Genomic DNA, 24,473 nt, shown 5'->3' with positions numbered 1-24,473 from the left:
TTTTAAAGCTCCACTGTCAAGAACATTTCCTTTTTATGATCAGTGATGAAAGTTAAAGCTACTGTTTGTTCAAGTTCAAAACTCTCATCTTGTCCTGTGTATTTTTATGAGAAGTTTAAAAGCTCCTTGATAGCTGGCTGGCTGCCTCAAATACAGAGCTCTATTGAAGGATCTGCTGCACACAGAAACACTGAAACACACAGTTCCCATATACAAATGCCCTTAGAATGAAACTCTGGCTTCTGAGATTCCATTCTGTAATTCTACAACTCTGAGTCCCGACTAGTATAACTATTGCAGTTTAGTTCCTGACATTCCAGTCCCAAAATGTAGCCCAATTTAGCAGGAATGCTTTGAAATGCAGGAAACTTCATGTAGCCTAATATGACCATCATAAAGAAGAGATAAGAACATCTAATATTTCTGTCACCCTCTGCGGATAATTGGAGTGTAGGTGGACTTCACTTTTACATGATGCATTGATAACATTATATATAGGCTTATGGTATCCACAATGGTCAGAATCATCTCACACCTCTTTGTTGTCCCCCCCCCCCCCCATTCCAATTATAGGGTAGTGCTCAGCTAGCTCTCTCAATTTGACATTGTCATCGAGTGTGCCCAACCGAGACGGAATCCATTGCCCTGGATAACTCTAGCTTCGTCTGCTGCTGCCTCTGCACCCACACTTCCGCTCCGCGAGAGGCAAAAGGCACGCGTCCAGGCGACGGAGGCACTCACAGACACAAAGAAAGGTGGGCCTATCTAACACTAAATGCTTTTTTTTTAAATCGAGAAATACATATCTATATTGTATTGTTTGGTGCGTCTGAGGGATCGACATTTGGATCTCCACCGTGGATAGGTTATAGCCGTTGTGGTTGAAATTGAGGAAAACGGTCCGTCCTTAAGACTGGACTGAGATCAGCTTTAGCTGCCTATCGAGGGATGCCAATATAAAATCTAATTGTAAAACACATTGGCTTCGGTCTACAGATTCAACTAGTTTGGCATACATGTTCGGCATATTCTCTTATGGGTGATTGAAGAGCATCTGATTTCAAAGTGAAAGTTTCGTCAAGTCAACGAATGCTCAGTGGGAATGAAGAATGAGGAAGGTTCCCCAAACGAATGCGACATCGCCCAATACATTTTAGGCTACATTGGGCTATTTGATCAGTTGAGGAAATTAGGCTACAGGCTACCTCCTCGTCGTTGTTATTTTGCTGTAATGAAATGCAATCATTTCACAATAAGAGCGGAGTGGGCTCCTTTGTTGTAGCACAACTCAGCTAAAATAACGCTTCAGTGCAAACATTAGCTTTAGGTCAGTAGGCTAATCTGTTAGAGCGTTAAGAAAGACTGGGGGTAATGGTTTGACGATAAACTCATGTTGAATTGTGTCTGTAAACCTATGAACACATCGTTGGTTGGAGCCTAACAACAATAGGCTAAAGGTCGTATTGATAGCCTACATTGAATATGTGCAGTGCTGCTGAAATTGGGGGGGGGGGGTTGGATCTTAGGTGTATTTGTTGTTTTTCTGTGGCCTGAATGTTGCTTTTTTGTTTTGTCTGTACAGATCGGTATGTCGGATGAGGATTCGCGTGCCAGCATTAGTTCTTCTTCCTCAACTCATCAGCAGTTAGAAAAAAACGCGCCTAAGAAACGAGAAGAAAGCAAAGCCAGCATGAGCAAGACTTCCAAACTCCTCTCCACCAGCGCCAAAAGGTAAGGCTGTCAAAAAAATACAACGTTTCACTGAGTTGATATTTTATAATACCGTAGCTCACTCGCGGCCACTTTTGTTACAATGTATCGTCTTGTCATTGACTGGCGCGTGTCACTGTAGTGTTTAATTTACAGTGGACCATTTTCTGAATTCGGTTCTGTATATATAAATATGAACTTCCGAATAATGTTTTTTTTGTTTACCGTTTTGAATATGTTCTTAACCTTCCTAGTGCATTGTTGTCAAACTGTAAATAGCCTATGATTCAATAGATGACTAACTTATTTGCATATTTATTTTCAGTGTTTATTGTGGTAAGACTAGAGGAAATAAAATAGACTGCACTGTGCCAGATTTTTTTAAATCTATAGTTATATTTGTCCTCATCCTGATTTACTGTCTGTCTTGATCCTTTGGTAAAATTAGCATTCTGGATATTTTGAGTGTCTGCCGTGACAATGTATCTTGTTCCCTATTATTAAACTTCTGTTAGAATTAAGAAGGACTATGTGAGTGACCATTTTCATTTTTGTGCATTATTTCAGAATTCAGAAGGAGTTGGCTGACATTACTTTGGATCCGCCACCGAACTGCAGGTAGGCGCGTGTGTGTGTGCGATTTCAGCATGTAAGTGTTGGTGGGGAAAACAACATTTTTTTTTGGGGGGGGGGGGTGCATGCTAGTAAAGCCACTACACAACTCTGAACAATAGATTAATTGCGCTATAACTGTGCACACAAACTGTTAGCGCCTACATAAAGCTGTCCCAACAGCTGTCCGAACACCTTTCCACTGCTACACCTGGCTATCAGCGGAGCCTTGTCTGACAGCGAAACAGTTTATTCAGCCTCATTTACTGCCTTTTTAAAAACATAGCAGGTATGGCTGATTTGCTTAAACAAATGTGGTTTCTACTGTCAATTGAGATGCACAAACTATGGCATAAGGTGATGACAAGCGTATAAGAGGCAATCCGTAATTTTCGATTAAGACATTAATGAGCGAGCTAGAACGGACCTGGTCAAAATAACTATTTGTTCAGCACTTTTGAAATGTACAGTACCAGAATTCAGAACATGGGCCGTTCTTACAGTGTTCTCTCTGTACACCAAGTCAGAACTGTAGGATAAATAAAGGGGGCATATAAGCAGACATTGAAAGCTCTTAAAATATTTGATGATTACATTTCTTTAAAACGGGTTATAGGCTTCATGTGCACCACCTAGTCAGAACAAGAGGCGAAATTAAGAGGGGAGAATAGACCAAATTATTAGGGTGAGGCATATGGGTTACTAACAGCTTACTACACAACATACTTAGTATTACTTTCTTAGCTACAGTATATATATCCCCCCAGCATATTACATAATTTATACAGCAGTATAAAATACATTTTTGGACTCACCATGTGCTGGGCCCACTTGGACAGGAAGGTGGTTCGGCGGTCCTTCATGGGCAAATTTTGTCATCAAAGTCTGGCATTCTCTGGATTTATGGTGCTTTCACGACAACTGGGAACACTGAAAAAAACAAGGTCGAATCACAATGACATCAGTGATCTTCAGGTCTAGAAAGAGGTCTGAGTTTCCGACTTACATTTCCGAGTAGGATGACCGTACAAAACGTATTTTGCCAGTCGGAGCCGTTTTGTTTCCTGAGTTCCCAGTTGTCTTGAACTCACTGAAGTCAGATTTCCCAGTTATGAGTTAAGTTGTTTTTTAGAAATCATGCTCATTTGACAGCATGGCCAATGTTGAATGTTTATCATTGGAAGACCCTTAAACCCAGAATTGGGACCATAAACCCACTCAACCCACTCCACTGAAGAGCAGGCTAGTGATTGCTTTGAAATGCTTGCAGTTAGCCACTAATTCCTTCCAAACCACTCATTGTTGAATTTGCTATTTCCAACTTGTTGTGTAATGTTTATGTCCAATGGCCGAGGAGCACCGATACGTTTTATCTATAATTTCTCTTCATATGACAAGGATCAAAAAGGATTTGCCAGTAGATTGTCGACTTGATTCATGATGATGACTGCTAGCTAAGATTTTATAGGTATGATGTTAACAGTCCAATCAAAGCTACTGTAGATATAATGTGATTTGACATAATTTTATCTGTGGCCAATGACCTTGAGCCTTCTTGGATGGGCACTTCTAATGTAACTCTATGGCAGCACCCAAGGGGCTTGAATTTTTCGAGCTCTGGCCTTATATTTGCCGGTGACTTAGTGTCCCCATGAGTGACAGAACATTGAGCCAATCCCGGTGCAATTAGAGAACATTACTAACCCCTACGCTCCGTATTTTCAGAGGCATGATGCACACAGTTCTTCTGACATGCATCCTGGAAGGCCAGTAAAGTGGGAGAGAAGAGATGTGCTACACACACACACTCATTCACTCATTCACTCATTCACTCACTCACTCACTCACTCACTCACACTCACTCACTCACTCACACACTCACTCACTCACTCACTCACTCACTCTCTCTAGAGAGACAGGAGATGTACAAGCAGTTCCTTGTCGTGTGTTATTGAACCTTGAAGGCCACTGAGGGAGTTAATCTCTGTATGTATATCTTCAATGAGGTCAGAATTTACGCTCACCTGCTGACAAGCTGCTGTGCTGCGGTCAGTCTACGCTTGCCAGTCTACACGCACTTAGGGAACTGTGGGTCATGATGATCCTGTCTAGACCCTGAGAAGTGAGCTGATGACATGTTGGCGCAGCTCTCCAGACCACCAGTTGGACACACACACTAACCAGTTCCAAAACAGACATTTAGCTCGCTGATGACCCTGGCATATGACTGCTATGGATTTGGCAGAGGCTGGCTCACTCAACATGTCAGAGAGTAATGGCATGTTTTGAGAAAGGAGCTTTGTGCTCTGCAGCTGGAAAGGACAATGAAGGAAGGAATCCTATTTGACTGACTCTAGTCATTCCATCCGTTGGTGGGTTTTGTGGCCTGCTCTAGTGTAGTGGGCTACTATGGTGCTGCTGTGGTATTGGAAAGTGGAAGGAGCTCTGGTTAATCCAAAGGGATTATGGGGGTTTATAACCACATCACCACGTGTTGTCCAGATGCTTGGAACCCAGTGAACTAAAGAGGGGGTTTTGGGGGGGCTGACCCAGTGAACTATGTTCCAACCAGACATTCTGCTGCCACCTGAGTGACCTGACGGTTGTGTCATAGAATGGAAGTAATTCAGTGAACCATGCTTGTGTGATGAGTCGCCTTGCCTGAGACCTGAAGACATGCATTAGCTTCTTGAGCTAATGCCTAGGCTTTAGCTCATCAGACTAGTACAGTCTTATGGCTCGGAGTGACAATGTGAAAACATCCAAGCCAGCCCAGTATGCCAACAGTGCAGGTAGTGAGTGTGAAAAGGGTATTTGTGGCCTTGGACCTATCTTTAGATACACCATACATTCTTTGCATGAGGCAATTTATTTAGTGGTTTAGTCAGTAGTTTTCATTAATCTATCAGATGGTTTTCCTGAACTGGATGTTTTCTGCCATAGCAAGCATGTCATGTTTTCTGGCCACTACATGGCAAGTTCCTCAGATGACATTCATCAAAAGCTAATTATACTTGACACGGGGAATGCCACACACACACTCCAGCCTTGTTCTATTTTTAAATGGTCTTGTAGTCGTCATAATGCTAACATCACACACTCGTTTCCTTCCCCCTCTCTCCCTCCCCCTCACATGCTCTCTCCCTCCCCCTCACATGCTCTCTCCCTCCCCCTCACATGCTCTCTCCCTCCCCCTCACATGCTCTCTCCCTCCCCCTCACATGCTCTCTCCCTCCCCCTCACATGCTCTCTCCCTCCCCCTCACGTGTTCTCCCCGCTCACGTGTTCTCCCTCCCCCTCACGTGTTCTCCCTCCCCCTCACGTGTTCTCCCTCCCCCCTCACGTGTTCTCTCCCTCCCCCTCACGTGTTCTCTCCCTCCCCCTCACGTGTTCTCTCCCTCCCCCTCACGTGTTCTCTCCCTCCCCCTCACGTGTTCTCTCCCTCCCCCTCACGTGTTCTCTCCCTCCCCCTCACGTGTTCTCTCCCTCCCCCTCACGTGTTCTCTCCCTCCCCCTCACGTGCTCTCTCCCTCCCCCTCACGTGTTCGCTCCCTCCCCCTCACGTGTTCGCTCTCTCCCCCTCACGTGTTCGCTCTCTCCCCCTCACGTGTTCGCTCTCTCCCCCTCACGTGTTCGCTCTCTCCCCCTCACGTGTTCGCTCTCTCCCCCTCACGTGTTCTCTCCCTCCCCCTCACGTGCTCTCTCCCTCCCCCTCACGTGCTCTCTCCCTCCCCCTCACGTGCTCTCTCCCTCCCCCTCACGTGCTCTCCCTCCCCCTCACGTGCTCTCTCTCCCCCTCACGTGTTCGCTCTCTCCCCCTCACGTGTTCGCTCTCTCCCCCTCACGTGTTCGCTCTCTCCCCCTCACGTGTTCTCTCCCTCCCCCTCACGTGCTCTCTCCCTCCCCCTCACGTGCTCTCTCCCTCCCCCCCTCACGTGCTCTCTCCCTCCCCCTCACGTGCTCTCCCTCCCCCTCACGTGCTCTCTCCCTCCCCCTCACGTGCTCTCTCCCTCCCCCTCACGTGCTCTCTCCCTCCCCCTCACGTGCTCTCTCCCTCCCCCTCACGTGCTCTCTCCCTCCCCCTGACGTGCTCTCTCCCTCCCCCTCACGTGCTCTCTCCCTCCCCCTCACGTGCTCTCTCCCTCCCCCTCACGTGCTCTCTCCCTCCCCCTCACGTGCTCTCTCCCTCCCCCTCACGTGCTCTCTCCCTCCCCCTCACGTGCTCTCTCCCTCCCCCTCACGTGCTCTCTCCCTCCCCCTCACGTGCTCTCTCCCTCCCCCTCACGTGCTCTCCCCCTCACGTGCTCTCCCCCTCACGTGTTCTCTCCCCTCACGTGTTCTCTCCCCTCACGTGTTCTCTCCCTCCCCCTCACGTGCTCTCTCCCTCCCCCTCACGTGCTCTCTCCCTCCCCCTCACGTGCTCTCTCCCTCCCCCTCACGTGCTCTCTCCCTCCCCCTCACGTGCTCTCTCCCTCCCCCTCACGTGCTCTCTCCCTCCCCCTCACGTGCTCTCTCCCTCCCCCTCACGTGCTCTCTCCCTCCCCCTCACGTGCTCTCTCTCCCTCCCCCTCACGTGCTCTCTCCCTCCCCCTCACGTGCTCTCTCCCTCCCCCTCACGTGCTCGCTCCCTCCCCCTCACGTGTTCGCTCCCTCCCCCTCACGTGCTCGCTCCCTCCCCCTCACGTGCTCGCTCCCTCCCCCTCACGTGTTCGCTCTCTCCCCCTCACGTGTTCGCTCTCTCCCCCTCACGTGTTCGCTCTCTCCCCCTCACGTGTTCGCTCTCTCTCCCCCTCACGTGTTCGCTCTCTCTCCCCCTCACGTGTTCGCTCTCTCTCCCCTCACGTGTTCGCTCTCTCTCCCCCTCACGTGTTCGCTCTCTCTCCCCCTCACGTGTTCGCTCTCTCTCCCCCTCACGTGTTCGCTCTCTCTCCCCCTCACGTGTTCGCTCTCTCTCCCCCTCACGTGTTCGCTCTCTCTCCCCCTCACGTGTTCGCTCTCTCTCCCCCTCACGTGTTCGCTCTCTCTCCGCCTCACGTGTTCGCTCTCTCTCCCCCTCACGTGTTCGCTCTCTCTCCCCCTCACGTGTTCGCTCTCTCTCCCCCTCACGTGTTCGCTCTCTCTCCCCCTCACGTGTTCGCTCTCTCTCCCCCTCACGTGTTCGCTCTCTCCCCCTCACGTGTTCGCTCTCTCCCCCTCACGTGTTCGCTCTCTCCCCCTCACGTGTTCGCTCTCTCCCCCTCACGTGTTCGCTCTCTCCCCCTCACGTGTTCGCTCTCTCCCCCTCACGTGTTCGCTCTCTCCCTCCTCACGTGCTCTCTCCCTCCTCACGTGCTCTCTCCCTCCTCACGTGCTCTCTCCCTCCTCACGTGCTCTCTCCCTCCTCACGTGCTCTCTCCCTCCCCCTCACGTGTTCTCCCCCTCCCCCTCACGTGTTCTCTCCCTCCCCCTCACGTGCTCTCTCTCTCCCCCTCCCCCTCACGTGCTCTCTCTCTCCCCCTCCCCCTCACGTGTTCTCTCCCTCCCCCTCACGTGTTCTCTCCCTCCCCTCACGTGCTCTCTCCCTCCCCCTCACGTGCTCTCTCCCTCCCACTCACGTGCTCTCTCCCTCCCCCTCACGTGCTCTCTCCCTCCCATGTTCTCCCCTCACATGTTCTCTCCCTCCCCCTCACATGTTCTCTCCCCCCTCACATGTTCTCCCCCCCTCACATGTTCTCTATCACCTTCATTCGTTTCCTTAGCTGCTCTTTGGCTACTACTCCCTTGCACTTTTTTTTCTAGCACTTGTTTTCATTTCTTTGACAAACACACTCCCCCTCCCTCCCTGTCCCTCCCTTCAGGATGTAGCCCCTGGGTGTCTGGCCTTGCGGTGGCGTCTCATTGGATTCTTGACATTCTCAGAGTTAAGGCTCATGATGGTAATTGAACATTTAAAGCTTGGGGTGTGTGTGTGTGTGTGTGTGTGTGTGTGTGTGTGTGTGTGTGTGTGTGTGTGTGTGTGTGTGTGTGTGTGTGTGTGTGTGTGTGTGTGTGTGTGTGTGTGTGTGTGTGTGTGTGTGTGTGTGTGTGTGTGTGTAACTGCTCTGTGACTGGGATAGTGGTCAAAAAAATAAATATGAAATGTTGTTTTACAAGGTCAGCCATAGTAGTACGGCACCCCTGGCGCAAACTAGGGTTAAGCGCCTTGCTCAAGGGCACATAGACAGCTTTTTCACCTTGTTGGCTCGGGTATTTGAGCCAGTGACCTTTTGGTTACTGGCCCAACGCTCTCACCGCTAGGCTACCTGCCGCCCTAAGCTTGCAGAACCTGGTATTCCCAGGCAGTTTTCCATCCAAGTACTAACCAGTCCCGACCCTGTTTACCTTCCTAGATCAGATGAGAAGGGAAAACAGTGGGTTCCAACTGTGTTCTTACTGCCTCTTACTCACCCCCCTCACTCTCACCCCCCTCACCGTGTAGCCCCAGCATTGACTGCTGGCTAATGAGTGTTGTGTCTGTGCTTCTAAAGGTGTTTTCACTCCAGGAAGCGTGCCAGTAGTTATTGTAAGCCATCTGAGGTGCTTGTGATTCTTTGTTTACTCCCTCTAGTGTACTCTGAGCTAATGTTTAGAGTGAGAGATTGCGAGCCAAGGATTTTTTTTCTCCTCTTGACACAAAATGGAGTGTTACTGTTCCAGAGTGTTGAAGTTGTTGTATGTGTGACTGTGATGGCTGCTTTCTTAAGTCTCTGTAAAGCTTTTCATATCTATAAAAAGGACTCCCCACTGGGGAGGAAGTGTCTAGCCCATGCTGTGTTGTTAGCGAGCGTTTAAAAACCCAAAGTACTGCTGCTACCTACTGTACCTCTGAGCTGGTATTTCTGAAAGGAGTTGTGTTTATTCGGGAGTCGTGATCATTGGAGTGGGACCCAGTGTTGGGATAATGGAGGCTGTTTTGCTTGCTGTGTTCATGGTCCGTTGGGAAAGTGTTGCCTTATTTTATTTAGTTAACCTTTTTTTTTGACAGGGAGTCAATACTAAGACCAAGGTCTGTTTTCCAGAAGAGCCCTGTTTAGCACAACAACACATTAAAACACAATATACACATTAGTTGTTTTTTAATCGCTTTAGTACAATACTGGAAAAAAATATAAATGCTACATGAAACAATTTCAAATATTTTACTGAGTTACAATTCATATAAGGAACTCTGATAATTGAAATTAATTCATTCGGCCCCAATCTATGGATTTCACATGACTAGTAACACAGATATGCATCTGTTGGTCACAGATTAAAAAAAATAAAATAATAATAATAATAAAAGGTAGGGGCATGGATTAGAAAACCAGTCAGTATCTGGTGTGACCACCATCATGCAGTGCGACACATCTCCTTCGCATAGAGTTGATCAGGCTGTTGATTGTGGCCTGTGGAATGTTGTCCAACTCTTCAATGGCTGTGCCAAGTTGCTGGATATTGGCGGTAACTGGAACACGGTGTTGTACACATCGATCCAGAGCATTCCAAACATAATCAATGGGTGACAAGTCTGGTGAGTATGTATGCAGGCCATGGAAGAACTGTGACATTTTTAGCTTCTAGGAATTGTGTACCGACCCTTGTGACATGGGGCCGTGCATTATCATGCTGAAACATAAGGTGATGGTGGCAGATGACTGGCACGACAGTTGCCATTAAAATGTCCATCAATAAAATGCAATTGTGTTCGTTGCCCGTTGCTTATGCCTACCCATACCATAACCCCACCGCCACCATGGGGCACTCGTTCACAACGTTGACATCATTAAACCTCTCGCCCACGCAACACCATACACGTGGTCTGGGGTTGTGAGGCCGGTTGAACGTACTGCCAAATTCTCTAAAACAACGTTGGAGGCTTATTGTAGAGAAATTAACATTCAATTCTCTGGCAACAGCGCTAATGAACATTCCTGTCGTCAGCATGCCATTGTGCAGTCCCTCAATATAGATATCTGTGGCATTGTGTAGTGTGACAAATCTGCACATTTTAAGAGTGGACTTTTTTTGTACCCAGCACAAGGTGCATCTGTGTGATGATCATGCTGTTTAATCAGCTTCTTGATATGACACACCTGTCAGGTGGATGGATGATTTTGGCAAATGAGAAATGCTCACTAACAGGGATGTAAACACATTTATGCACAATTTGAGAGAAATAAGCTTTTTAAGCATCTGGGATATTTTACTTCAGCTCATGAAACATGAGACCAACACATTAGATGTTGCATTTGATATTTTTCTTCAGTATATATATATATAGACCCATAGGGGGCCCTCAGTCTCAAGTTGTATACCCCTGCCCTCGAGGCACCAATTCCTCCAATTTTAAAGGGCATTGGCGATCATTCCACATGTAAGGTGCAAAAAAACCTAAAAGCAGTTGGACCCAACTCAGTGGAACTGGAAGGGATCTCCAGAGATGGCCATCCCTGAGGCCGGGTCTTGTATCTCATACTTCTATAAGTTAACAATGAAGTAAGATACTGAGGAAGTTTATGCAGGAGGGCTTTATAAACTAGAGTGCAATGCATCGATCTACAAGACTTCAAAGAGGGCCAGCCTATTGCCCGTAATAAAATGTAGTGCGCTATGATAAACTGTCCATTGGCTTCAATACAGTGGCAGCTGTATTCATAATCCTATACACAATATCCCCATAGTCTATAATGATATGAATGTCGACTGAATGATTTATATTCTCCTATTTAATGAAATGCATGACATATTCCTATAAAATCTCTGAATGAAGAAAACAGCCTTGAAGCATTCCCATTACTCCTGGAATGCTTGGTAAATATTATCTTTACGTTACTGAAAAGAAGGTTCACTCACAGGCCGATTACCCCCCCAAAAAAATCTGAGATAAATGATTCTATGTATACTGCATCTCTGTGCGATTGCCATTATCTGGAATGGGTAGTGTGTCTTCAGTCTTTCAGCCACTCTGTTGAAGTGGCGTCATTATGCCATCTATTTTGTTATGACAGCCTAGTGTACATTACACTGTGTTTCTGGTTAGTGCTATAAAAAGAGGTAGTGCTAGCAGCTGCTAATGGGTTCGAGATGATGTGATGACACAAAGAGGACAGTATCTGCACTTAGACATATTCCTGGCAAGCCAAGGTGTCAAGTGAGAGTTGAGATATAGACTGAAGTCAGGAGTTGCATGCATTATGCTGGCCCCTGATACAACTGGCCTCTACTCTCACAGGGATGACCATTTCTATTTGCACTTGGAAGATTATCCCCTGTTGTTTGCAAAAAGATTCAAAATAAACAAACAAGCAACAGTATCACAGAAGTAAACAAAAGCGTTTTGGAGAAACAGAAAAATCTGTTATTCCACTTGTTACCTGACTGATGCATTGAGTGGAGACATTTTGATGGTTCTTCTTCACAAACACAGTCTCCCAGCTGAAATGTTGACTGATCTTGCCCCACCTTTCCTTTCTCTCTGTCTGTATCCTTTCTGAGGTCAGAAAAGAAGCCCCTGCCTGTTATTGAACTGAATGACAACACAACAGTGACTATGAGTGTGGCATATTGAACTGAACGACTACATTGACTGCAGCATGCCATATCACCCCTGCCGGGAACACGACGTGACATTTGTCTGTTGGGGTGGAGAACAGACTCTCTTCTGTGGCTCTGCTGTGTATCGCACACATCTGTTGTCAGGCAGAGAAACCACACAGGCTGGATGTTTTCATGTGAAATGATACAATACTTCTATATACAGATTTTTGGCATAGAATTAGGAACTGTATTTTAGGCTGACACTATCCTGTGTTTTTGGCATAGAATTAAGTACTGTATTTTCTACAGAGACTGTCCTGTGTTTTTGGCATCAAAGTATTTTTTTGGGGGGTGATAGGCATAAAATTAAGTGTTATGTTTTCACATTGATTTCTAATTAGCTTTGCTGTTAGCATCAATGCAAAGCATGCATTTTGGTCGATGAGTAATGACAAGGCGTTTTTCGTCGTAGACCATTTCTGTGTTTACATTACTCAATACTGGTGGGTGGCGTTAATCCAGGGGACTATCAGAAGCTCCATTCAACCCCTGTCAACTTGTCTTATGTCACTGAGCAAATAAACTGCAGAGCACTATAGCTTTGTTTTGGTTTTACTACGAGGCGATGACCTGACTCGTGGCAGGTTGCGCTAGTAATGAGCTACATCGATAAAGCTGTGAATGATAGTGAATTTTATATATATAATAATTCCGTATATATATATATATATATATACGGAATTATTATTACAATGATGCCTACATTTCTGTTATCTGATACAGAAGTATTAGCATTTTAATGTGTTAGTTAACCTTCACTTTTGTGAGCTAGTTATTAGTTTGAGATCAGATATTTTAGAAAGCCTCAATCTCTATAAATCATATAGCCTGTGTGTTTGTATGTTCTACAGAGAAACCAAGTGTAAAGCACTATATTATTGCATTCCTTCATCACATTCTGTCATCTTGTCTTTCACCCTTCATTTCTCCAATGCCATGAAACAGTGCAATGTACCTATGTTGCCTGTTTGTGTGTTTGCAGTGCGGGTCCAAAAGGAGACAACATCTATGAGTGGAGATCCACCATCCTGGGACCACCAGGCTCTGTATACGAGGGAGGAGTCTTCTTCCTAGATATCGCCTTCACACCAGACTATCCCTTCAAACCACCCAAGGTAAAGACTCCAGTCAAAACAACTCAAACAATGAATAGAACACTCCTCGATTACACAGCTTTGTAGGCTACCACTTTCTCACTAGAGAAGGGAACTTGTTATTGCAATGTTGACCGCTGGAGGGAGCGATTGCACTTGGATTTTATTGAAATGCAGGGCCTCTAGTTCTTTCTGCAAATTGCAAACAGTTAATGGTCAATTTAACCAAACCAACCAACCAAACCAGACTCAAAAGGCTTGAATAGAAATGTGGCTTCCATGATAAGACTGAGTTTCCATCCTCCAAGCTTTGTTGAGCAGATTATTTTGGTGTTTCTTTCAGGATCTACCAGTGTAACATCAATAACAGTAGAGAGAAACTTAGTTGTTTCCTTCTTTTTACTGCCTGGCTTTGCACAGGGCTTCATACAGACAGACAGACAGACAGACAGACACACACACACTCCTATAGCTGCTGTCTGAGAACAGGGTACACAAACACCACAGACTAGACTAGCAGATCCCCTCCACACCTTGGAATAGCCTGGGAGCACAGTTATGGAGCACAGTTTCCACAAGCAGGCCAGCATGGTTAGTCACTCGTGAAGTGATTGAGAGAGAGTGAGTCAGCTCGGGAAATAGAGGGGCAGAGTGTGATTGAGTCAAAGGGTGCGTCTCCAATGTCACTCCCACTCTGATCCCTCCACTGTTCAGGCAGGCAGCCCGGAGGTCAGAGGTGGCTCCCTAATGATGTTTAGTCTCTTGTCTTCCTAATGTTTCGCTCCTCTTCTTCTGTGTTACTGGCACAAAGAGATGCTCAGCTCCCGAAGGACTGGAAAAAGCACATAAACCACAGGGTGCATTGATCTACAGTTAGTCGGAGGTTTACATGCTCCTTAGCCAAATACATTTAAACTCAGTTTTTCACAATTCATGACATTTAATCCTAGTAAAAATTCCTGTCTTAGGTCAGTTAGGATCACCACTTTATTTTAAGAATGTGAAATGTCAGAATAATAGTACAGAGAATGATTCATTTCAGCTTTTATTTCTTTCATCACATTCCGAGTGGGTCAAAAGTTTACATACACTCAATTAGTATTTGGTAGCATTGCCTTTAAATTGTTTAACTTGGGTCAAATCTTACGGGTAGCCTTCCACAAGCTTCCCACAATAAGTTGGGTGAATTTTGTCCCATTCCTCCTGACAGAGCTTGTGTAACTGAGTCAAGTTTGTAGCCCTCCTTGTTTGCACACGCTTATTCAGTTCTGCCCACACATTTTCTATGGGATTGAGGTCAGGGCATTGTGATGGCAACTCCAATACCTTGACTTTGTTGTCCTTAAGCCATTTTGCCACAACTTTGGAATTATGCTTGGGGCCATTGTCCATTTGGAAGACCCATTTGCGACCAAGCTTTAACTTCCTGACTGATGTCAAGATGTTGCTTCAATATATCCACATAATATTTCTACCTCATGATGCCATCCTATTTTGTAAAGTGCACCAGTCCCTCCTGCAGCAAAGCACCCCCACAACATGATGCTGCCACCCTCGTGTTTCACTGTTGGGATGATGTTCTTCGGCTTGCAAGCCTCCCCCTATTTCCTCCAAACGTAACGATGATCATTATGTCCAAACATTTCTATTTTTGTTTCATCAGACCAGTGGACATTTCTCCAAAAAGTCTGATCTTTGTCCCCATGTGCAGTTGCAAACCGTAGTCTGGCTTTTTATGGCGGTTTTGGAGCAGTGGCATCTTCCTTGCTGAGCGGCCTTTCAGGTTATGTCGACATAGGACTCGTTTTACTGTGGATATAGATACTTTTGTACCTGTTTCCTCCAGAATCTTCACAAGGTCCTTTGCTGTTGTTCTGGGATTGATTTGCACTTTTCGCACCTAAGTACGTTCATCTCTAGGAGACAGAACACGTCTCCTTCCTGAGCGGTATGACGGTTGCATGGTCCCATGGTGTTTATGCTTGCGTACTATTGTTTGTACAGATGAACGTGGTACCTTCAGGCATTTGGAAATTGCTCCCAAGAATGAACCAGACTTGTGGAGGTCTATAATTTTTTTCTGAGGTTTTGGCTGATTTCTTTTGACTTTCCCATGATGTCAAGCAAAGAGGCACTGAGTTTGAAGGTAGGCCTTGAAATACATCCACAGGTACACCTCCAATTGACTCAAATTATGTCAATTAGCCTATCAGAAGCTTCTAAAGCCAGACATAATTTTCTGGACTTTTCCAAGCTGTTTATAGGCACAGTCAACTTAATATATGTAAACTTCTGACCCACTGGAATTGTGATACAGTGAAATAATCTGTCTGTAAACAATTGTTGGAAAAATGACTTGTCAAGTAGATGTCCTAACTCACTTGCCAAAACTATAGTTAACAAGAAATTTGTGGAGTGGATGAAAAAGGAGTTTTAATGACTATGTGTATGTAAACTTCTGACTTCAACTGTAGATTAACTTTGTTGTATCTGAGGTGACGTTCCGTACCAGGATTTACCAGTGTAACATCAATGACAGTCGGGTGTATTGATTTCTAGAGAAACATTGTTGTTTCCTAGGTGACGTTCCGTACCAGGATCTACCACTGTAACATCAACAGTCAGGGTGTGATCTGTCTGGACATCCTGAAGGACAACTGGAGCCCCGCCCTCACCATCTCCAAGGTGCTGCTGTCCATCTGCTCCCTGCTCACTGACTGCAACCCTGGTGAGACTTAAGACACCATATACTACTGTAATGCGTGTTCAATTGAAATGAATTAATTACAGTGGCTGATTTGACGGGCATTGTAGTCTTATTTCAAACATTGTCATATGTGGAATTCTGTGTGTAAGTGCTGGCTAGTCAAAGCTATAGTTGATGCCTTATCTATAACTCTGTGTTATCTCCACCCCTCACAGCTGACCCTCTGGTAGGAAGCATCGCCACCCAGTACACAACCAACAGACCAGAGCACGACAGGATAGCCAAACAGTGGACCAAGAGATACGCCACATAGACACACAGGACTGGGTCGTATTCATTAGGGACTGAAACAGGGAGGAACTACTTGGAATTGTCCAATAAGAAGCCTTCATTTCTGTTTCCTATTGCAAAACATTTTCTGTTGCATGCCCTAATGACTACAGTCCGGGGCAACATGAGGGTGAGGTGTCGTCTTTCTGGGATGACTCGGGGACTGTCAGGTTGGGGGAAACGGGAGCTTGGAGACTGGGGAAGGATTTTTCTTGGAATTTGTTTTATCTCCTGATATTTTGTTCATGGTCTTTAAGTTCTCGGCCCGTATATTATAATGAAGATTTTGGTAATAATGCTTTTCAATGTTTCCTTAACGTTCTGTAAATGATTTTTTTGCTAATTGTACTACGAAATGAAATTAATTTGAAATTGTTGGACTGCTTGTATAAAGGTGTGACACAATGGTTTTCTGGGAGAATTCCTAATCTCATGTCAACGTGAATTTCACATAATAAAGTAACCGTTGGTGTAAGCGCTCTTGCATATCTATCATTTCATCTGCTATAACATATTGCTGAAACATTGGTATTTAGCCTATACAGCACATAATGTCTAGGTGTGTTGCTGATATAGTCATTGTTCAATGGCGGTCAAACTGAAATGTGCATATGTCAGGAAGCAGATGGACAGCAACAAACAAAACCAACTAAGTAGCAGCATAAAATATTACATTTATTTAGCTAGGTCTCACACAAGACATGAAGGACACAGGCAATGTTCAAATTATCCCTCCATCCTCAGTGTTCACTTCAATTCACTGAATTTAAAGAAAATTACTTTCAGAAAAATGGTGGAAACTCCTGGCCCATGCCTCAACCAATCCAATGCTTCTACGTTTGTAGTACTGAACGAGTGTACACTTCAGGAGAGAGGATGTTATTTGGGCACATGACAGAAGCCACATTTCATCCCATTCCTACCCGCTAGGAATGAAGTTTTTAGTAAAGTGACAAATAAATTAGGTAAATAAAACATGTACAAAGCTAATAAACTACACAGCTTTTGTATTAACAAATACACAAAAACAACCATTTACAGACATTTAATAATCAGACATGAGCAACATACCTGATTAAGGTTGTACCATTTTTTTTTATATTGCTACCGGGCCATACACTAGGTAGTATCTAGTAATATGCCATACACTAGGTAGTATCTAGTAATATGCCATACACTAGGTAGTAGGCCATACACTAGGTAGTATCTCGTAATATGCCGTACACTAGATGGTAGTAGGCCATACACTAGGTAGTATCTAGTAATATGCCGTACACTAGATGGTAGTAGACCATACATTAGGTAGTATCTAGTAATATGCCGTACACTATATGGTGGTAGGCCATACACTGGGTAGTATCTAGTAATATGCCGTACACTATATGGTGGTAGGCCACACACTGGGTAGTATCTAGTAATATGCCGTACACTATATGGTGGTAGGCCATACACTGGGTAGTATCTAGTAATATGCCGTACACTATATGGTAGTAGGCCATACACTGGGTAGTATCTAGTAATATGCCGTACACTATATGGTAGTAGGCCATACACTGCGTAGTATCTAGTAATATGCCGTACACTATATGGTAGAAGGCCATACACTAGGTAATATGCCTCACTCTAAAGGTGCATTAGATGGGCCTAGACCTTGCTGTACAGCGGCTACTATAGCCATCCCATAGGATGGGACACACTGAAACCAGAGGGGTGTATGACACCACAAAGCAGGCTCACTCATTTAGCCAGCTCACTTTGATAAACATTAAGATACATCTCTTGATTTGCTAGTCAATAAAAAAAAAAAGCACTTAATATGGGTTGTTGGTTGTCTATGGAATGTAATGGTGATATGAAGTCAGAATATTAATTGAAGTTGGCTGGCTAACTCATCAACCCTACTCTGTAACATCTCCCCCCTGAAGTACTTGGAACTTAGGTGCTCTTGAGGTTGAGTTCAGTTCATATGTCGTTGGACGCCGTGCCCTTGCTCTTGCGTCCTGGAAGAGGGAAGGCAGACTTGCTCTGAGGCTGTGTGAGGCGGCTGGTGAGCATGGTGAAGGGTTCGATGAGAGAGTTCCTCTCAGTAACGCTGACCTCCCAGAGCTTGACCTTCTCCCCCCGCGCCCACTGCTGCGCTGCCTCCTGCTCCACCTGACGACGCTCACGCAGGTCTGTCTTGTTCCCTAACACGATCACCATCACCTGGAGGAAGACGGCGGAAGAGGGGACACTCCAACTAAACTCAACAACAATAGTATGATGTTCTGGTTTGTGTTTTGGTTTACAGTTGGGGGTTTCCTGGACATTGTGCTCCTGCTTGCCTTTTGGAGGCTACGCCGGGTTAGAATAAAACCACTGTGACAACTGTTGATGTAAATAGGGCTTTATGAATACATTTGATTGATTAGCTGTTTGTGACCAAAACAATAAATGAAACCTGGCTCATTTGACTAAAATGTTAAAACCACACACACTTATCAATCCTTGCCGTACAGAGAGTTTCAATCATTCACAATCCTAGTACCTCTTTCTTGTCTCTGGACTTGTCTATTTCCTTCTTGAGGACGTCCACCCTCTTAAAGGACTCCAGGCTGTCCACACTGTAGACCAGCACAAAGCCGTCTGCCACAGAGTAGTAGTGCTTGGGAAGGTCCAGGCCGTCGTGGAGCCCCCTGGTGTCATAGAGACGTAACTGTTCCTTTACGCCACGATCCGTTTCCACCGATGCCACATACACATCCTCCTGGGTCTCAGTGGACTCTGAACCTGCAACAGACAGGAGACAATGGATCATTCAATGGTTGTGTTCAACACAACAGTCTAGTAGGTAGTGTAGGTAGGCAGTGCTCATTCAACTCTCGGTAAAATATAGTATTTATATTCTATAGCAGGATTATTCAACTCTTAAAAGGCGCTGCATGGCCAATCCAAATAAAATTGTATTGGTCGCATACACATACAGTGGGGCAAAAAAAGTATTTAGTCAGCCACAAATTGTGCAAATTCTACCACTTAAAAAGATGAGAGAGGCCTGTAATTTTCATCATAGGTACACTTCAACTATGACAGACAAAATGAGAAAAAAAAATCCAGAAAATCACATTGTAGGATTTTTAATTAATTTACTTGCAAATAATGGTGGAAATGGTTAGGTCATGGTCAGTTTGATCCTGGTTGGCGATACGTGAACATGCCAGTTATAGCTAGCTAGCTATAAATCTTGCTTCACCCCAGATCATGGTCTTCAATTCACCTTCATATGAAGCCATGCATATACTTAGTCACAGATTTAATCTGCTAAAGTTGCATAGTGAAAGAAAAGTAGAACGCTGTCTTGCTCCAAATAACTGGACATTACAGGCTACATTTTCCAATACAATGCTAATTCCCTTTGAACACTACAAGCACATTTTACAGTGTTCATCTCTCACAACCACAGGCAAGTTCAAGTTTACAGTCATCAACTTACCAACAGCGTGATTGCCATACAACAGCTGTTCAAGAATGGCTGTTTTTCCTACAGATGCCAAACCACACACCACAACTTTGCAACCTTTCCCCATTTCGATAACGCAAAAACCTGCAATAGCAGAAAATGAAACGTAAAATAGCTAGAAGATGAGCTGGCTAACTACTAGCGGGAAGCATAAAATATTTGCTCATTGTTCTATCTATGGAAGCATCTTCGTAAACATCGCATCCAAAGTTACCTAGCTAACGTTAGCTTGATGCAATAAAATAAGTACCTTGGTTTAAAAGCTGACAGAGTTGGACAAATGGAGAGATTACAATTATTATTGCAATAAACTGAGTATCTACGTAACTTTGAAGTGATTTAGCTAGCTAACGTTAGCTAAAATCACAGCATCCATTCTGTGTTTTGACAACAAGGAAATCCCAATGATTCTCTGCGCTTGTGCAGAGGCAAGGGGTGGGGGTCAAACTTTGAGGAAAAAATGCACGGTATAAATAAAATATATACACGTTATTTGTAATATGCATAGATACATGTAAAAGAAAAGGGTATATTACCAGCTGCCAATGATAATGGTAAAATTGATAAAAGTGTAGTGGACCAAATTTCAACGCACAATGTACAAAAGTAGCTTATTTTCTTTCAATCTGATGGTGATTTTCAATTCTAAAATGTATAAAGCATCAAAATCCCAGGTTATGAAGTTAGGTGAAATGTATATGAAAAATATTAACGTCATTGGAATAAACTACAATACCCAGGCGTGTCTGACCTGAACGGTGTCACTGACGTTTTCATAAAGCATGCTGGGTACGTTTTCTCTTTCTTTCCGGCTGGTACGCCATCATGTAAGCGAGTATTTTTGTGGTTTTTCAGAATGTACAATCCATCAAAAATCTGAATTAAATCATTACCATCAGGTTGTATAGTTGTGGATTTAGTTGGTGGGGTTCGTCGTTAATAACACAGTACCTCAATTTCTACATTTGAATTGATGAAAATTTGAATATTGCATTGTGCACGGGTCTCCTATCTGTCTTCTATGTACTGCCACGGAGCGAGGTTAGAAAGTTGATAGTTATTGACATTCTGTGTTTCTAAGATGTGTGTATTTTGTGCGTTAAGAGGTTTTTCTTGTGTCTATTTGGTGTGTTTTTGTTGTGGTAAGTGATTGCCTACTATGTAGTGTTGGCCATCTATCCAGTGTGTAGGACTGTTAGCATCGGGGCCTACTGCGAGCCTCCTGCTTCCAGAAGACAGATTTCCAGCGGGTCTGGAATTTAACAGAAATTAGCCCAAAAGCACTTCCCCGTAGACTCCAATTTAATACCCGCTAAATGAAATGTATCCCGAAGATGTCATTCATGACTTGAATAGTTCAAGGTACGTTGTAAACAAACTAAACGTGCTGGATGGCTGGCTAGCCAACTTGGCCAAATCATGGCTTTTAATGAAGATTAGCTAACTACCAAATGTTACTTGTCAGTGCCTTATTTCTCTCCAACTAACTGCTAAATCGCAACATTGAATGGTGGTCATTGGTTACATATTTCGCTTTGCCTTTTCTCACAGTTAGTCTAACATGGGAGCGTACAAATATATGCAGGAGCTATGGCGCAAGAAGCAGTCCGACGTGATGCGCTTCCTCCTGCGCGTCCGTTGCTGGCAGTACCGTCAGCTCTCTGGTCTCCACCGTGCGCCTAGACCCACCAGACCCGATAAGGCCCGCAGACTAGGGTACAAGTGCAAACAAGGTGGGTGTCAGTTCCATTCAAATCTGTTGCATGCTTGTGCTTCATAGTTGATCGTTTCTCATGTCACCTTTGCTCTTAAAGTTTGCCACATGTCTGAGGCAGGGCATAAGATGTCAGATGCAATGGTGTGATAAGTTAAATATGTAAAGTGTTGTAGCCCTATTGATATGATTAGGCAGTAATGGTATTCTGATCGCTTGTTTATGATTTCATTACTACCTGTGAGTCACTTATCTGTTTATAAATGTTTATTCACATTAAAGGTGGACCAAGTGGTTGTGCCATTTATATTGTATTTTATTCTTTGACATGTTGCTGATCTCTTATGCCAGATTGTTATTTACATCATTGTTCTCTTCCTGACTTCTCTCCATATAACAGGCTACGTCATCTACCGTGTCCGCGTTCGCCGTGGAGGCCGCAAGCGCCCCGTGCCCAAGGGTGCCACCTACGGCAAGCCCGTCCACCATGGTGTCAATCAGATCAAGTTCGCCCGCAGCCTCCAGTCCACTGCTGAGGTAAGAGCTCCTGTACAGGTGCATCTCCCAGGTTGTGGTCTGATTCTCATCTCTCTCCCCAATGTTGTACTTGCTCACTTTGTTCTAGGACTTAAAGCATAGGATTGGTGTGAACTTGGGCTACAGTTAATTTTTCTATACAATTTTACTCTGTATTTATTTTAAATCCATGAGGGTAGTGAATGATTGCACACTTCGGGGAGGTTACTAAGAACTGCATAAGTATGTCACTGATCTGTCTTCATTTTAACAAATTTATGCTAATTTCCAAATCTACCATTCCCCCTGCTTCTCGGCATTTGTGCAGATATTAGTTCATAGGATAAGTACAAGTAATTTCATATTGGCCCTATTACCCTCTGATAGGCATGTTGGAATTTGCCATTTTTTTGCTTAGTTTCTTTTCTGAAACAAGGCTCATATTCCAAATGGTACCCCTTTCTTCAACACCAATAATGCATTCTCTCAATGTGGTTAATGATGCTCAACTTTTTTCCCCATCTTATCGACTATGGTGAAACCTGTCTGAAATAAGCCAATTTGTCTGAAACCACAGAAAATAATGCATCATTCACAAAAAAAAATTGGTTGTATTTAAAACTGTATTGGGAACTAAGTGAATAATATTCTCTTCACATTGGACTTTATCTTTTATATGCCTCACTCTCAAATTAATGTGACATTGGCCACTGATTTCATAATTTCAGATCTTTCCCATGCAGTTTAGATTAAAGCATACAGCTAGAATTTCTCAACGGATGGTATAGTATGGATGAGGTAGACAGACTTGAAGGTGCTGTAAGTGGGGATAACAACCCTACCGCCCTAGGGGGCGTGGGCAGTCTGGGGTCAGCAGTGTCATCATTAGACCAGCCCCTGGTATAACGTTCTATCTGTTGAGTGGTTTGACCTGCTTTTATTGTGGTTGTGTAACATCTCTGCATATCAGTGATTTACATTTATACCTATGTTTCTGGATGTGACTTGTCTGACCTGTTTGGTCTTCGATCTCCCCAACAGGAGCGTGCTGGCCGTCACTGTGGAGGCCTGAGGGTGCTGGCCTCCTACTGGGTAGGAGAGGACTCCACCTACAAGTTCTTCGAGGTGATCCTGATCGACACCTTCCACAAGACTATCAGACGCAACCCCGACACCCAATGGATCACCAGGCCTGTGCACAAGCACAGGGAGATGCGAGGCCTGACGTCCGCGGGCAAGAAGAGCCGCGGCCTGGGCAAGGGCCACAAGTTCCATCTGACCATGGGTGGTTCCCGCCGGGCAGCCTGGAAGAGACGCAATACCCTGCAGCTGCACCGCTACCGCTAGAGGGTGTCTGTACATTTAAAGAAATAAACATATGCCTTTTTATGGTGACAAATTGTTGGTCTGATGTGTTGTATTTGTAAGGGCTATTCATTTTGGGTGGAAGCTGCTATTTGATGTCTTAGGTGAGGAAGTGATACATATAGTGGTTAGTAACTATGATAAGCAACGTTGACATACTAGCGTTTTCACAAACTTGTGAAATGTGATTCATGAAAAGGCACCCTGTAAAAACAATTGACCAATATGACTGAGTGGAACAGATTTGAACCAGCATCTACAGTGCACACATGGATTTTTGTCATCATCTAGGTTATCCCCAGGATGGGTTAAAAGCGTTTTTAGGGATTATAGTAAGTGACCCTGTGAGTGTACTAGAGCAGAGCACTCAACACGATTCGGGGGTGCTACTGTCCTATAGATTCTCTTTAACACTGACTAATAATTAGCTGGTTGAGCTGAATCAAGTTGGTGGTAACGGGTTGGAGTGAACCTACAGAAGGGTAGCATTCCAGGAACTGTTGAAGATTCCTGATATAGAGGTTAAAGAAGTGGGACAGCATCTGGAGGGTGGTTGGTTCAAGTCCCAGGTCAGAAGGGAAAATGTATTTTCAAAGATGAAAAAGTATAGTTGCCTTCTCATTGAATAAAATATATTTTTCGCTCAATTGACATATGGGCTAAATGTCAGTTTAATTCATCTAAACTGGAAAAAAAAAATCACGTTTTAAGATAACGCCTTAATATCATAAATTGCTCAACGTTAAGCACAGGTTTTCAGATAAATGGTAAAGTAACATGATGTGAAGCACTGCCCTCTTTCCCCTAACCTGTTGCATCACTACTCAGTTCAACGTAAAGACGCAAGCTTCAAAGACGACACTTTGAAAGGACTCAAGCTCGAGCAGCAAGGGTCTTGAGTTGGAGAACAATGTGGTTATTTATAGAACTTTCTCATTTCTCCCTGCCTCTTTTTTAACCTTTATTTAACTAGGTAAGTCAGTTAAGAACAAATTCTTAATTACAATGACGGCCAAACCCGTACGACGCTCGGCCAATTGTCTGCTGCCCTATGGGACTTCCAAACCCATCAAGGAAGCTCGATACCATGAGGTGGTGGTTTGCATGTCTGTCAGGCAACTGAGTTGCAGGGACTCTATAAAGCTGTCGTATTTGAAGTGAACTTCCAATGTCCTCTGAGTTGTTGAAAAATCCTTGTTTTACTTATCTTCAAATTTGCTCCTCGTTATTGTGCTGACCTTGGTTGATAAGGTAGACACCTTATTCTTGTTGAACAATATGACAAGAAAGTGGGAGATCTAGTGAAACAGCTCATGTCAGAGTCAGTTT

General features: G+C 44.5%; 3 protein-coding genes and 1 non-coding gene across 5 annotated transcripts; 3 read left to right on the top strand and 1 right to left on the bottom strand.

The window, feature by feature from the left end:
* The first annotated feature begins 618 nt into the window (after positions 1–618).
* LOC135549794 (ubiquitin-conjugating enzyme E2 E1-like) lies at positions 619–16,525 on the top strand. The gene is made up of 6 exons (XM_064980098.1): positions 619–755; positions 1,583–1,731; positions 2,278–2,328; positions 12,902–13,034; positions 15,594–15,741; positions 15,936–16,525. Exons 2-6 carry the CDS (start codon positions 1,589–1,591, stop codon positions 16,031–16,033), a joined length of 573 nt encoding a protein of 190 aa, XP_064836170.1. The 5' UTR covers positions 619–755; positions 1,583–1,588; the 3' UTR covers positions 16,034–16,525.
* A 182-nt stretch (positions 16,526–16,707) lies between these two features.
* On the bottom strand, positions 16,708–19,959 carry LOC135549793 (NF-kappa-B inhibitor-interacting Ras-like protein 1). Its single transcript, XM_064980097.1, has 4 exons — positions 19,800–19,959; positions 19,523–19,633; positions 18,578–18,819; positions 16,708–18,255 (listed from the first exon to the last, which is right to left on the bottom strand). Exons 2-4 carry the CDS (start codon positions 19,614–19,616, stop codon positions 18,013–18,015), a joined length of 579 nt encoding a protein of 192 aa, XP_064836169.1. The 5' UTR covers positions 19,617–19,633; positions 19,800–19,959; the 3' UTR covers positions 16,708–18,012.
* A 353-nt stretch (positions 19,960–20,312) lies between these two features.
* Positions 20,313–23,180, top strand: LOC135549792 (large ribosomal subunit protein eL15). Of its 2 annotated transcripts, none has more exons than XM_064980095.1 (4): positions 20,313–20,376; positions 21,101–21,282; positions 21,664–21,800; positions 22,821–23,180. In XM_064980095.1, exons 2-4 carry the CDS (start codon positions 21,111–21,113, stop codon positions 23,124–23,126), a joined length of 615 nt encoding a protein of 204 aa, XP_064836167.1. In that variant the 5' UTR covers positions 20,313–20,376; positions 21,101–21,110; the 3' UTR covers positions 23,127–23,180. The 2 variants fall into 2 exon arrangements, with proteins under 2 accessions (XP_064836167.1, XP_064836168.1); XM_064980096.1 differs by lacking the exon at positions 20,313–20,376 and adding an exon at positions 20,442–20,590.
* Positions 22,268–22,357, top strand: LOC135551201 (small nucleolar SNORD12/SNORD106). Its single transcript, XR_010457245.1, has one exon. It is a non-coding gene; the product is annotated as a small nucleolar SNORD12/SNORD106 (small nucleolar RNA).
* Positions 23,181–24,473: the final 1,293 nt, after the last annotated feature.

Source organism: Oncorhynchus masou, chromosome 12 (assembly GCF_036934945.1).
Source record: "Oncorhynchus masou masou isolate Uvic2021 chromosome 12, UVic_Omas_1.1, whole genome shotgun sequence".
Classification (NCBI taxonomy): Eukaryota; Metazoa; Chordata; class Actinopteri; order Salmoniformes; family Salmonidae; genus Oncorhynchus; species Oncorhynchus masou.
The sequence above is the reverse complement of the archived record's forward strand: the minus strand, read 5'-3'. Positions and strand labels throughout refer to the sequence as shown.

Excerpts from the sequence above, each read along its gene's own strand:
- LOC135549792 (XM_064980095.1), top strand. The coding sequence starts at position 21,111 with ATGGGAGCGTACAAATATATGCAGGAGCTATGGCGCAAGAAGCAGTCC. Across the intron at positions 21,283-21,663 it reads AGGGTACAAGTGCAAACAAG|GCTACGTCATCTACCGTGTC; the intron begins GTGGGTGTCAGT and ends TCCATATAACAG. Across the intron at positions 21,801-22,820 it reads GCCTCCAGTCCACTGCTGAG|GAGCGTGCTGGCCGTCACTG; the intron begins GTAAGAGCTCCT and ends TCTCCCCAACAG.
- LOC135549793 (XM_064980097.1), bottom strand. The coding sequence starts at position 19,616 with ATGGGGAAAGGTTGCAAAGTTGTGGTGTGTGGTTTGGCATCTGTAGGA. Across the intron at positions 18,820-19,522 it reads GTATGGCAATCACGCTGTTG|GTTCAGAGTCCACTGAGACC; the intron begins GTAAGTTGATGA and ends TGTCTGTTGCAG. Across the intron at positions 18,256-18,577 it reads AGTCCAGAGACAAGAAAGAG|GTGATGGTGATCGTGTTAGG; the intron begins GTACTAGGATTG and ends GTCTTCCTCCAG.
- LOC135549794 (XM_064980098.1), top strand. The coding sequence starts at position 1,589 with ATGTCGGATGAGGATTCGCGTGCCAGCATTAGTTCTTCTTCCTCAACT. Across the intron at positions 1,732-2,277 it reads CTCTCCACCAGCGCCAAAAG|AATTCAGAAGGAGTTGGCTG; the intron begins GTAAGGCTGTCA and ends GCATTATTTCAG. Across the intron at positions 15,742-15,935 it reads GCTCACTGACTGCAACCCTG|CTGACCCTCTGGTAGGAAGC; the intron begins GTGAGACTTAAG and ends CACCCCTCACAG.